Source organism: Panthera tigris, chromosome D2 (assembly GCF_018350195.1).
Source record: "Panthera tigris isolate Pti1 chromosome D2, P.tigris_Pti1_mat1.1, whole genome shotgun sequence".
Lineage (NCBI taxonomy): Eukaryota > Metazoa > Chordata > Mammalia > Carnivora > Felidae > Panthera > Panthera tigris.
In genome coordinates this window covers 21495372-21508844 of record NC_056670.1, presented here as the reverse complement: position 1 = coordinate 21508844, position 13473 = coordinate 21495372, and the positions used below count along the sequence as shown (strand labels likewise).

General features: G+C 37.8%; 1 protein-coding gene across 1 annotated transcript in view; it reads left to right on the top strand.

The window, feature by feature from the left end:
* ANK3 (ankyrin 3) overlaps window positions 1-13473 on the top strand; it is a 334814-nt gene that overhangs the window by 112404 nt on the left and 208937 nt on the right. The window contains exons 5-7 of the mRNA XM_042959816.1: window positions 2838-2936; window positions 9451-9636; window positions 11478-11576. Of these exons, the coding sequence (XP_042815750.1) occupies window positions 2838-2936; window positions 9451-9636; window positions 11478-11576 (384 nt within the window). The remainder of the gene's footprint in view (window positions 1-2837; window positions 2937-9450; window positions 9637-11477; window positions 11577-13473) is intronic.

The following is a 13473-nucleotide window of genomic DNA, read 5'->3' as shown; positions in this document are numbered from 1 at the left end:
TTTTATGATATGTAAATTATATTTTAAAAAAATATATAAAACTGAAAAAATGTGAAAGAATGTGACCATTCAGAAAATGACCGGCTTTCAGGTAATGGCAATAGAATGGCAAACACTAACAAAAAAAAAAAAAGAGGAGAAGCAATTGTGGGAAATGATTAATTATAGGGCTCAATCTTACTGTGACTCTTATCTACATATGATTTTTGAGTAATCACAGTTCTACACAGTTCAATTTCTGCTGTTGTGAGAAAGGCATGTGGAATTATTTAAAAGTCGTGCTTGTTGAGAATCACTCTTTGAAAGCTCCAGGTCTGTAAGCTCCAACATCCCTTAAACCTCAGTACCTGGTTTTGGATTATCTTCCTGGCTCATGAAATGTTTTGTTCTGGAAGATAAACTCAAGAACTGTCTAGGTACATTAGGCCAGAAGCCGGGTATTTGTATGCAGACCAGTGTTCCTTAGGTAACCTTGAACGACAGCAAACCTCTGCCCTGAAGTTGAGAGAATCCACTGACATAAATTGTTGATATTTATGTTTGAGAGAATAACATCTATTTTCAAAATTTTTCTTAAGAACTTTACTCCTAAAAACTGGACCTTCCATCTGGAAATTTCAGCTGGTGAGGAAAGACAGATACTCAGTAGTTCACTGAGCTATAACAAAAATCCCCCTAGTTTTTACCTGTTTCTTCTTTCTTAATATTTTCTGTTGTTTTTTTTCTGTTTTTTTTAAGGAATATTTAACTCAACCAAGAATTAAATAATCTTCCATCTTGGTCAAATAAGAAAATAAAAAAATAATCGGCAATATAAGGGTAATCCTAAAGTACCTCTCAGTTTCCCTCAAATCTATGGGAAGAGTGACAAAGACAAAACACACCAGGCACATACACACATACCTGCGTGTATGCACACGCACACACACACATATGTACACATACATTTTGTTGCAATTATTCCACGTTTAATGTTGATCAAACCTTTCATGAGAGAACAGGATAGCAGTGAACTTCAGTGATGTAATTTAAAGGGAAGAAGCTTGAATGCTTTGTCATATTCTCTAGCCTCTAATCTCATGTCTCTAATTTTGAGCTTGGCAACCAGATAACCTAGCAAGTTATAATTATATGTAAAATAGAGTAAGTAGAATAGATGAGCTCTCTGATGAATAAAGTATATACACTATGGTAGATTTGTTATGTGACATCACTTTTATCTGCTTGAGGATCTTTTTTTTTAATTTTTAATGTTTTATTTTGTTTTTGATGGGGGGATGGACAGAGAAAGGGGGTCAGAGGATCTCAAGTGGGCTCTGTGCCCAACAGCAGTGAGCACGATGTGGGGCTGGAACTCACAAACCGTGAGAACATGACCTGAGCCAAAGTCGGACACTTAACTGACTGAGCCACCCAGGTGCCCTGCTCAAGGATCTTTTTAAGTTACTTTTAAATTTTTAGCTAAAAGCCAAAAGAGTGGTGTCACCAGAGGCTGAATTATAGATAAGTAAGGTAGTCATATAGTCACTGATATTTATAACAATGAACCTAAACCTTTTGAAGTATAAACGTTTGAGTAATATTTGGTACATTTTATTTGGAATATATTTACCTATATTCCTTGTAATTGCATAATGAATACAATAAAATTTCCAGAACATACAATTAAACAGAACTGTATTCTGAAAAATGTATTCAAAGAAAATGTTATCATCTGAAAAATATGTTTTGGTGTATGTATTTGGCAATAAGATTTTGAAACATTACATAGATGAAATATTCAAATATTTCATAAATATGAAATAAATTGTTCTAGAAAACAAGTACACATATGCAACATATTTTTAGTCAAAAGCTTAAGATGTAATGTACACATTCATTTACTTTAATCCAGATTCTTTGGCAGTGGCCACATTTCAGACAAACATAAATACACATATAGAGTGTGTATGTGTATGTGTATGTGTGTGTGTGTATTCTGAACATGAAAATACTATGGCTTTGCAAAACAATGCAAGGAAGGAAACTTACCAAAACGTAGACTACTAATTGAATTCTGTTTTGAAATTGAAGTATACCTTTTTGCAATTTGGTGTCCTTTCCTTTGCTCCAAGTCATCCCATTTGTAGCAACTTTGAAGCTATTTGAAAGTAATATAAATTCCTTCCAAACTGTGAACTATTTTATACTCTTAATTTAATTTTAAAGTATTACACCTTTTATATGAAATAGCTAATTATTGTGTGGGGAAAAAGTTCATTGGGACACTGACCAAATGTATTTTTCTTCAAATCCTTACATCATCTAGGAAAATCCTTTGCTCATTGTAGGCACTCATTAAGAGGTTGATGATTAAACAAATGTACTTATTTATCTAAAGTGGATCTATTGGTAAAGCATAAGAGACTGTTAAAAACTGAGAACAAACTGAAGGTTGATGGGGGGTGGGAGGGAGGGGAGGGTGGGTGATGGGTATTGAGGAGGGCACCTTTTGGGATGAGCACTGGGTGTTGTATGGAAACCAATTTGACAATAAATTTCATATATTAAAAAAAATAAAGTGGATCTATTGGTATGAATTATACATACACCATTAATTATAAACTATACCCAAGTTACAAATTATAAGTGTTATGTTATAAAGTACTTTGAATTACACTTATAAATTCTGCTTAAACTATCATGTTTAGGCTTTCTAATGAATATGAATATCCACATTAAAGTATTATTAAACTTATTATACATGAGCATTTTCTGAAACAAAAAATACCAGTATGGTAGAAAACTAGATTGGCCTCATAAATCCATAAATAAACATTTTATTTCTTCTTTTGCAGAATGGTTTCACACCATTGTATATGGCAGCCCAGGAAAACCACCTGGAAGTTGTCAAGTTTCTTCTTGACAATGGTGCAAGCCAGAGCCTAGCCACAGAGGTAAGATATATTGGTTCTTTCTGTGGGTAAGTTCCCATGTTTACAGAGCATTTTGTAGGCTTGGAGTTGTAACATGGAGAATTTGTCCCACTAGTATTTCAATTGTAGTCATATATTAATGTGGGGATTCCTTATTTAAAAAAAAAATTTTTTTTTTGATATTTATTTTTGAGACAGAAGAGAGCAGGAACAGGGGAGGGTCAGAGAAAGAGGGAGACACAGAATCTGAAACAGGCTCCAGACTCTGAGCTGTCAGCACAGAGCCCAACACGGGGCTCGAACCCCTGGACCGCGAGATCATGACCTGAGCCAAAGTTGGACGCTTAACCGACTGAGCCACCCAGGCGCCCCAATGTGGGGATTCTTAAATGTTTATGAAATACACTAGAAAGTCTATTCTTCATCTTTAAGGAATCTTCCATTGCATAGATATCCTTTCTGCTCTTAAATGCCTGGCTCTATCTTATAATTGAGCTATTTACTATTTACATATTTGTTTGAAAACACTTTTCTGTTTCTTATAATTTTGCCTCACAGGGAACCACTGTTTTGAAATATGTTTGTAATAAGACAAGTTTGAAATCTGTTTGTTCCAAATATAAGTTAGTGTAGTTATAATAATTGAATTTATGTATTTCTAAAATTAACTGGATTTAATTCACACTTTTCAACAAAACTATTACGTTTTAAGTGTTAGATTAACATGGTATTGAAGAAAATTTTGCGGTCTTGAATAGAAGAGTTATTTTTAAATAAAAAGTTATTTAAGTCAGCGGGACTGTCTTAAGTAATACAGTTTATTTTTTAAACTAAACTGGATGGAAAATTATGATTCCTGCTGAAGCGTATCACTAGAAATCTATTGCTAGGGCACCTGGTGGCTCAGTCAGTTGAGCATCCAACTCTTGATTTCGGCTCAAGTCATGATCCCAGGGTGGTGAGATTGAGCCCCGCATGGGGCTCCACACTGAGTATGGAGACTGCTTAAGATTCTGTCTCTCTTTCTCTGTATGGCTTATTTCACTTAGCATCACACTCTCCAGTTCCATCCACGTTGCTACAAAAGGCCATATTTCATTTTTTCTCATTGCCACGTAGTATTCCATTGTGTATATAAACCACAATTTCTTTATCCATTCATCAGTTGATGGACATTTAGGCTCTTTCCATCATTTGGCTATTGTTGAGAGTGCTGCTATAAACATTGGGGTACAAGTGCCCCTATGCATCAGTACTCCTGTATCCCTTGGGTAAATTCCTAGCAGTGCTATTTCTGGGTCATAGGGTAGGTCTATTTTTAATTTTCTGAGGAACCTCCACACTGCTTTCCAGAGCGGCTGCACCAATTTGCATTCCCACCAACAGTGCAAGAGGGTTCCCGTTTCTCCACATCCTCTCCAGCATCTATAGTCTCCTGATTTGTTCATTTTGGCCACTCTGACTGGCGTGAGGTGATATCTGAGTGTGGTTTTGATTTGTATTTCCCTGATAAGGAGTGACGTTGAACATCTTTTCATGTGCCTGTTGGCCATCCGGATGTCTTCTTTAGAGAAGTGTCTATTCATGTTTTCTGCCCATTTCTTCACTGGGTTATTTGTTTTTCGGGTGTGGAGTTTGGTGAGCTCTTTATAGATTTTGGATACTAGCCCTTTGTCCGATATGGTTTCACTCTTATGTGGATCCTGAGAAACGTAACAGAAACCCATGGGGGAGGGGAAGGAAAAAAAAAAAAAAAAGAGGTTAGAGTGGGAGAGAGCCAAAGCATAAGAGACTGTTAAAAACTGAGAACAAACTGAGGGTTGATGGGGGGTGGGAGGGAGGGCAGGGTGGGTGATGGGTATTGAGGAGGGCACCTTTTGGGATGAGCACTGGGTGTTGTATGGAAACCAATTTGACGGTAAATTTCATATATTAAAAAATAAAAAAAAATTAAATTAAATTAAAAAAAATAACTGCTAAAAAAATAAAAATTAAAAAAAAATAATAAATTTTGCGTTCTTTTTAGTAAAAAAAAAAAAAAAAAAAAAGATTCTGTCTCTCTCCCTCTGCCCCTGTCCTCCTTTCATGCTTTTTCTCTCTATATATCTCTCAAATTAAAAAAAAAAATCTATTGCTAATATTAAAAGATCAACATTTGGGTATTCTTTATTTTTAACAAAATCATAAAAACAGATGCAGGGTTATCCCTGTCAGAATAGGGTTCCTCTTACATTCTGATGTGCTTTCCAAATGGCACAAGAAAGGTAGCAATAGAGGAATTGCATATAACCTCACCAAGCTTTTGAGATATGCCTTCTGGGGAAACCTCTAAATAAATGAAGAGGCAGTTTGCACAAAAAGAAATACAAATGACCATAAATGTATGAAAATATCCCATCCTCACTCATAGTCAAATAAATATTAATTTATTAATCAGTTAAAAAATTAGACCCAGTCTTTTGCCCAGGAGATAAAGAAAAGAATTTGGAGAGTAGAAGAAATTGGAACTTTCCCACAGTATTGGTAAAGTTGACCATTGGTTGCAACACTTTTGCAGAACATTTAGCAGTAACTGTCAAAAATTACTATTTACGTATCTTTTTATAATTCCACTTCTAAGAATTTACATTCCAGATGTATTAGAAGGAGATGCCAAAATGGTATATGAGAAGTTCACCAATAGAATTAGAACAATTTTTTAAAAACTGGAAAAAACCTAAATATGCACCAGTAGGAAGCCTATTTCATAATGTTGCTATACTCACACAATAACATGCTATTTGGAATTATCAGAAGTGAGGCAAGACAATATGTACTGATAGAAGAAAATTTCCATGGTATATTGTTCTCAGTGGTTTATTCTGAGCGGTAGGAGGGAGATTTACTTTTCACTTTATACCCTTCCATACTGTTGAGGATTTTTATCATGAGAATGTATTGTTTCTATAATAGTACTCTTAAAGGCAGGTAAGAACTACTGATTTATCAAAAAAAAAAAAAAAAAGAAACTACATTTGGTAGGCGTAGAGCAATGCCTACTTGTTGGATAAAAGAAAAACCCATTCCCATTTTTGAATAAAAATACTAAATAATATAAATATCCTAATGAAAGTGATTTCATAGCACTTTTTTTGCCTGTGAAGGACAGGCAGTTTTAGACTGTGATATACAGATCACTAAGTATCTCTCCTTTAGCAGCAAGCATTAAGTCCAACTTACTGCTAAATCTTTGGCATGATTATGGTTTTTAATTTTTTTTAATGTTTATTTATTTTTGAGAGACAGAGTGTGAGCAGGGGAGGGGCAGAGAGAGAGGGAGACACAGAATCTGAAGCAGGCTCCAGGCTCTGAGCTGTCAGATGTGGGGCTCGAACCCACGAACCGTGAGATCATGACCTGAGCCAAAGTCAAATGCTTAACCGACTGAGCCATCCAGGCACCCCTGATTATGGTTTTTAAAACCTTTCATGGGGTGCCTGGCTGGCTCAGTCTGTGGAGCATATGACTATTGATCCTAGGGTTGTGAGTTGAAGCCCCACACTGGGTGTGGAGATGATTTAAAAAAATAAAAATCTTAAAAAAACAAACCCTTTTCTGTATTAACTATGTACTGCATATCCCCTCTTTTCCATATACATCTTCCTTCTTTTGCTAATTAAGATTCTGAAACATGAGGTGAATGTATTTGTTCATTTACCCACAAATAATTATTAAGCACCTATTGCATGCCAGATACTCCCCAAGGCAATGAAGTTTCTCTTGGAGCTTCCGTAATATTTTCTTTTGGCTTGTATTTTTTTTTTTTTAAGAATAACTGCACAGAGTGAACCAAACTGTTTAAACTAGGTTTGCAACCAAAATCTGGAGCTGCTAATTTTAGCTATTGACACCTTAGAACTGGTATCTTTGTGTTTTTAATTGGCTTATTGCGGGAAGCACATTCTTAGGGGTGCTGATGTTATCAGTTGCAGTTAATTTTCTGGTGCAAAGTCGTTTTCTTTATGTATAGGCCTTGTGGGTTTAGAAGTTCATATTAGCAGAAATGTAGCCATTTACTTATGATTCAGAACCATAAATGGGCTGTCATTTTTACCCTTTAGATTTTTTCCAGGTTTAAATAAATTTTATTTTAATGTTTAGTTTTGAAAGGGAGAGAGACAGAGACAGAGCATGAGCAGGGGAGGGGCAGAGAAAGAGGGAGACAGAATTCGAAGCAGGCTCCAGGCTCTGAGCTGTCAGCAGAGAGCCCAAAGCAGGGCTTGAACTCACTAGTGATGAGATCATGACCTGAGCTGAAGTCAGATGCTTAACCAACTGAGCCACCCAGATGCCCCCTTTTTTTAATTTTTTAAATTTTTTAATATATTTTGTCCAGGTTTTAAAAGGGAGGTGCCACCACATTCACTCTGTTTTGATGGGGAGGGGCAGAGGGAGAGGGAGTGAGCGAATCTCAAGCAGGCTTCACACCCACACAAAGCCTGTCCCATGACCACAAAATCATAACCTGAGGTGAAATCAAGAGTCAGCTGTTTAACCAACTGAGCCACCAAGGTGCCCCATGTTCCCTCTTAATACATAATGTTCCTTTTGCCATTCTATCCTTTAAAAATGTATTTTTCTTTTGCTTTGCAAAAGTAATAGATTATGTAAGTGAGAAGGTATAGGAAAAAGCAAAAAGGAAAAAGAGCCAATGTTAATTTTCCCTAGAGTTAACACTTTGTTTATTCACTAAGACCTTTTGGTACATGTTATCTTTACAAAAATGATGTCATATATTTACACAGTTATGTAGATTGCTTTTCTCATAACATTAAATTACATTCTAAACTTTATGTCCTTAAGTGTAAATCTGTGATATTCTTTTGGGGATGTCTTTGTTGTATTCAGCTTTCTTGTCTTTCTTAAGGCTACAGGGACAGTCCTTCTAGCCACATTAATGATCATCCTTTCCCTCGTTTGAGTCTTCTTGGAAAAGTTGAAAGGGGCAGATGGAACTTCAGCTGGATCTCGAAGCATGAAGAATGGATAGAATTTGTATATGTAGAGCAAGGAGGAGGACATTTCAGGGTGAGGGTCATAGCACGAGTATAGGAGCTGGAGCAGAAATAGTTTGCACATCCACAGCTAATACGGAGACTACAGGAAAGGATTTATATGAGAAGAGCCTGGTATTGGGGCCAATATTTTGCACATCCTTAAAAAGAAACACAATGATGTGCATTCAGTCAAATAAGTGGTAGGAGACCTTATCTGGTTGTTCATCAAGGAAAAGAATGATGAAGGTGGTGGTTTAGGAAGACAAGACATTAGTATTCAAGTAACTAGATTTTCTTTTCTCCCTTCCAAATACCCTTCCATTGGAGTAGTCCTCCACGTGTAGCACCAGGGCTACCGATATACAATATCATGAGCCAAGTGAAATAAGTAATTCGCCAGTTCTCTAGTAAAAATAATTTATTAATGTTCTTTTGAGTGTCTAATAATAAAAACATTGCAGAATTCAAATTTGAAAGCCAGTCTTAGGATTGTCTACTCTGCGCTGTTTATTCTGCAGTCAGCAATACTAGACCATCCACAAATTACTTAACCATGGTAAAATCTGTAGCTGACTTTTCTTTGTCAGGTCCCAGGGACATAACAGGAAGACTCAAAATATACAGGAGTGTATATCTGAATGTATCCTAGTCAGATTGTGCATGATCCCTGTGTGTTCTCCCTTGGTTGGTCAGAGAAGTCAAGAATTTTTCATAAAGACCTTTCCTAAAACAGCAATTGCTACGATTCATTAATTAACATGTTTAGATTGACCACCAGATAAATGCTAGGCAACAAGGTACAGTGATGAACCAGATAGGCATATCCCCCAGCTTTAAAATATCAGTGGGGGGCACCTGGGTGAGTCAGTCTGTTAAGTGTCCAGCTTCAGCTCAGGTCATGATCTCACAGCTCATGAGTTCGAGCCCCACATCGGGCTCTGTGTTGACAGCTCAGAGCTTGGAGCCTGCTTTGGATTCTGTCTCCCTCTCTCTGCCCCTCCCCCACTCACACACTGTCTCTCTCAAATATGAAAAATTAAAAAAAATTTTATATATCAGTGGAAATTTGTATATCTTATTTAAATAAGATCCTCTGAAAATTTTGCTTGGATTTACCTTGAAATATTATTGTTTTCACTGTGGTTATTTTCTGGATATTGAAATTATGGTATCTTTTTCCTCTTTATGTAGTACTTTTATGTATTTTCAAAACTTACCCAGTTAATGTATATCACTTTTTAACAGAAGAAAACCCATAAACTTTTTATAAATTTCTTATCATTGTATGTTTTGGTAAATATAAATAAGTATAAATATAAATAAGATAAATATATATAATATAAAATATAAATATAAATGTGTCTTTCACATGTCTGCCTACTTGAATATGCTAGCTTTAACAACCTAAACAAAAATTGGTCACATGGTCGCATTCTTATTTATTAATCAGAAAGAACAGATCCACAGGCATCCTTCTTGACCCATCCATTTATTTGCAGGATGGCTTCACACCATTGGCAGTAGCTTTGCAACAAGGTCATGATCAAGTAGTTTCTCTGCTGTTAGAAAATGACACTAAAGGAAAAGTGCGTCTTCCAGCTCTTCACATCGCTGCCCGAAAAGACGACACGAAAGCCGCGGCCCTGCTGCTGCAGAATGACAACAACGCAGACGTGGAGTCAAAGGTGAGGCACGAAGGAGGTGAGCTGGTCATGCCACTCTCCTGTGTCAGGCACCCACACTGTAAGAATGCCTGGTCTCCCTTTTGGCAAGCTTGCCCCAAACACTGAACTTCATGGGGAGTGATAAAAATACGTGTCCAAGCACCTAAAGCTAGGAGGTAATAACTGTGGACACTGCCCGATGCATGCTAACAGGGAGGCCACCTCAGGCATTAATTAGTATGCCCTTGTCAGTTTCCTTCCTTTTACCATATATTTTTAACGTATTTAACATGTCAGCTCAAACACCAGGGTGGAAGATTAGAAAACGCTAACAACGATGTACACAAATAAACCTTTGGTTGGTATCTAAGATGAGAGGCAATGCACTGAGTATTGATCGGTTGTGGAGAGCATGCTGGCAGCCAGAATCCCAGCCGAAAATTCTCATGGCCTTGACATGTACTCCCTGAAAGTCTCTGTGAAGGAAATGTGGCATTTGGAAGGGGCCATTGTGTAGCCCTTCATTCGGTCTAGCTTTCTTTCTGTGCCTCTTGTGTTCCCATCATTGCTTTCATCCTCATTACTTAGCTGTCATGAGCTTGCTGCCGTCCATGTCACCGACAGTGAACTAACCGTTCATTTTTTCCTCCTCTTTGCTTCCAAATGTGTTAACCTAGATGGTGGTGAATAGAACAACAGAGGTATATATATATATAAACATATACATAGAATCTGTATCTGCATCATCATTTCCCCATCACTTAGTGCTGCTGCCTCATTTCTTTCCCTCCTTCTTTGCATCGCCTTCTGTAGGCTAGATACCTGCTTTCCACCCCTGCCCCCCAAAGTAGCATGTGCCAGAGAAGATAGTAGTTTGATTACCAGGGCTTTCTGCAGCTGAACCTGGTGTTGGAAGGGACGGATGAGGAATCCTTGAGACTTAAGGGCATCGCAATAGAGTTGTGTGAGATGAAGAGTTTTGACGCTTTAGATGCTTATCAGCTATACCTGAAGCTGCAGACAACCCTGTCATTCTACTCATCCAGGACTGATTCTTCAGAGTTCTGCATGACACTTACCCTCAGTGGTGTCAGCAAAATGAAGGTTACCTCTGAATGGTAGCAATATCTATCTCCCACCCCTTCCCACAAGACTCAGTCAGATAGCTAGCATGGCTAAGTAGCTTGCTAACAACTTAGAAATGCATCTAGTTCCTATAAGGTTTCAATCTTTGGGGACTAAGTGAATCGCTGCATGTTTTAGCATTTTTTAAGGAAGTAAAATGACCTTGAAATGGATAAGCTAGAAACATGTGTTATTGAATAGGCATTTACTAATAAAGAGACCAACTTGTGGATTCTTTATAAAATGGAATCACCCATTATACAAGACCAATTGTAGTGACCTCCCCCCAAATTGGTTTTATCATTGAAATTGGCATTTGCTCTGTATTAAATATATTAAACAAATTGAATTTTGACAAAGAGTTTCAATGGACAATTCTATCATTGATAATAAAACAGCAGTACTAATCAAACTTTCTATAAGCTATAGATTTTTCTTGTCATTCCTGTTTTGACTTTTTGAAACGTTGGCTTCTGTATAGTTCTGCTACTGGACTACTGAAATTATTCAGTCTGCACCCTTGGTTCCTTCCTGGCTATTCCTCTGCCTATGAGTTTGGCGTTTATTTGAAACCCTGTGAACAATTGGCACTAATTGAAAGAAACCTAGTACAGAATGGAATGTGGACCTTAGCATATTTTGCTTCCTCCTTTTTCTTTGGGCAGGGTTATGGTTTTCGTGTGTCAGACAAGGGGCCGGCAAGAGTCCATTGAATGCCTGCTATGTTTTCTTTACAGAGTGGCTTCACTCCTCTCCACATAGCTGCTCACTATGGGAATATCAATGTAGCCACGTTGCTGTTAAACCGAGCGGCTGCTGTGGACTTCACGGCAAGGGTAAGAGCATTGCAGTATGACCTGCCCTGAAAGTATGAGAAACAATTCTGAGCCCTCTGTTCCCAGCATGAGGAGGGGATTGAGACAGATGACCTCCAGGGGTCCTGTCTGCCCCTGTCCACCCACATGGAGAGCTGTGGTTTTCTACTTTTCCTGCTGTGTTTTCTTGCTTTTATATAGGCGCACCTATTTCCTAACAGAAAAAATAAGCCAAGATCATGGGAAATGGGGGTGGGGAGGATACATATATGACCGAACATGTAGAAGATGCAATTCAAGGAATCGTGACTGTTTCCCATGTACTGGGAAAGTACAAACCCTTCCCCAAGTAGAAATTTCCAAGACCGTTAGAAATAAGTCAGATGGCGCTCATCGTGCTTTAGGTATCAGGGTCTTGACCTTGCAGATGGGAATATGGTGGAATATCTGGATGAGACCTAAACTTCAGAACCCAAAAGCTAGAGACCATCTTTTGCTTTTATCCTCTGTCTCCTACAGACTTTCATAATGAGTAACAAGGTTCTGTACCCTGAGTAAGTTCTTATCCCTGGAGAAAGGAGTTACAGTATCGTGTGCACCAATGGATGGAAACTGGGGTATCCAGACCAGTACTGCTCTGAGCGTAAACACCAGTCCGATGCTAGGTCCGAGTGTAAGAAACCTCAGCAGCAGCAGTAGAAATGAAATAGGAAGCAGGATAGGGGAGGATCCAGACTCTCCGGGTTCCAATTTTGGCTTTAACTTTTCTCTCTGTATCCCATCAGTTTCCTCATTTATAAGATGAAATGATCTGAATTATGAAGTTAAATCATAACACAATAATATCACCACTCCCTCACTGGGTCACTGTGGAGTTTAAAAGAGAGTGTATGTAAAGCACTTAGCACAGTGCCCGACACATTGTCGACAACGACAGCATCGGCACTGGGATTTCGAACATAGCATGTGAAGTAGCGTTTTTGCTAAAACCTCACACATGAGGAGAAAATGGGATTAGATGACACTGGAGAGAGGGCGTATGCTGAAACTAGCATTCATTCCTGATAGCTGTGGAAGTAATACCATGTTTGAAGTCACTACCATGTGGCGGATGCCAGGCTAAGCATTTTTCAAATGTCACTTATTCAAAAACTGTTATTTATCCCTGTTTTACAGAAGAGGAAACCAAAACTTAGCAATAAGAAGCAGCTGGTCCAGGATCCCAGAGCCAGCAAATTAGGAAAGGCAGGATTTCAGCCCCAAAGCTCCTAACCACACCAGTATTGTGTCTCCTGTAGGTGACTGTAGGGGTTCATTTTTCCTTCTCTTCTTATAATTCATTAGTTCTATAAAAATTAATAAGAACTCAGATTGTACTAATATAAAAGCTATTTCCTACACTATTGTCATCAGCTTGCTGTAAGCCTTTATCGGTTTTAATGACTCAAGAGTGCCAGTCAGTCCACGTCACTGCAGAGCTCTGTTCTTACTGCATTAAGTGTATCCTTGGGATTCACTGACATGGCTGGGCTGAAACCTAATTTGACCTTTTGAAGGACAAAGTGAAGCACCTCTTTAAGTCTAGCATCAATAGGGCATGTCAGTGTTAAAACTGAAGTTCTTGTCTTGAAGATGCATTCTTCTGGTTTTATTTCTGTAATATACAGTATAATGAAAACCTCATTAAATCACATCTTCTAATTAGGACATTTGGAAAATTTATGTCAGGGTAGTGTTTGAAGTTTGTCTTTGTGCCATTGTTCAGAAATTTCCTGATGCTGAAGTAATGAGGAATTTAAGAGGACAAATTACAGTATTTTTGGACTCCTTCAAGCAATTCCAAAGCATCCACTTACCTTAAAACGCTGAACGTGGTAATCACAAATGAATGCTAATTTATTGATTAAAGATCAATGGA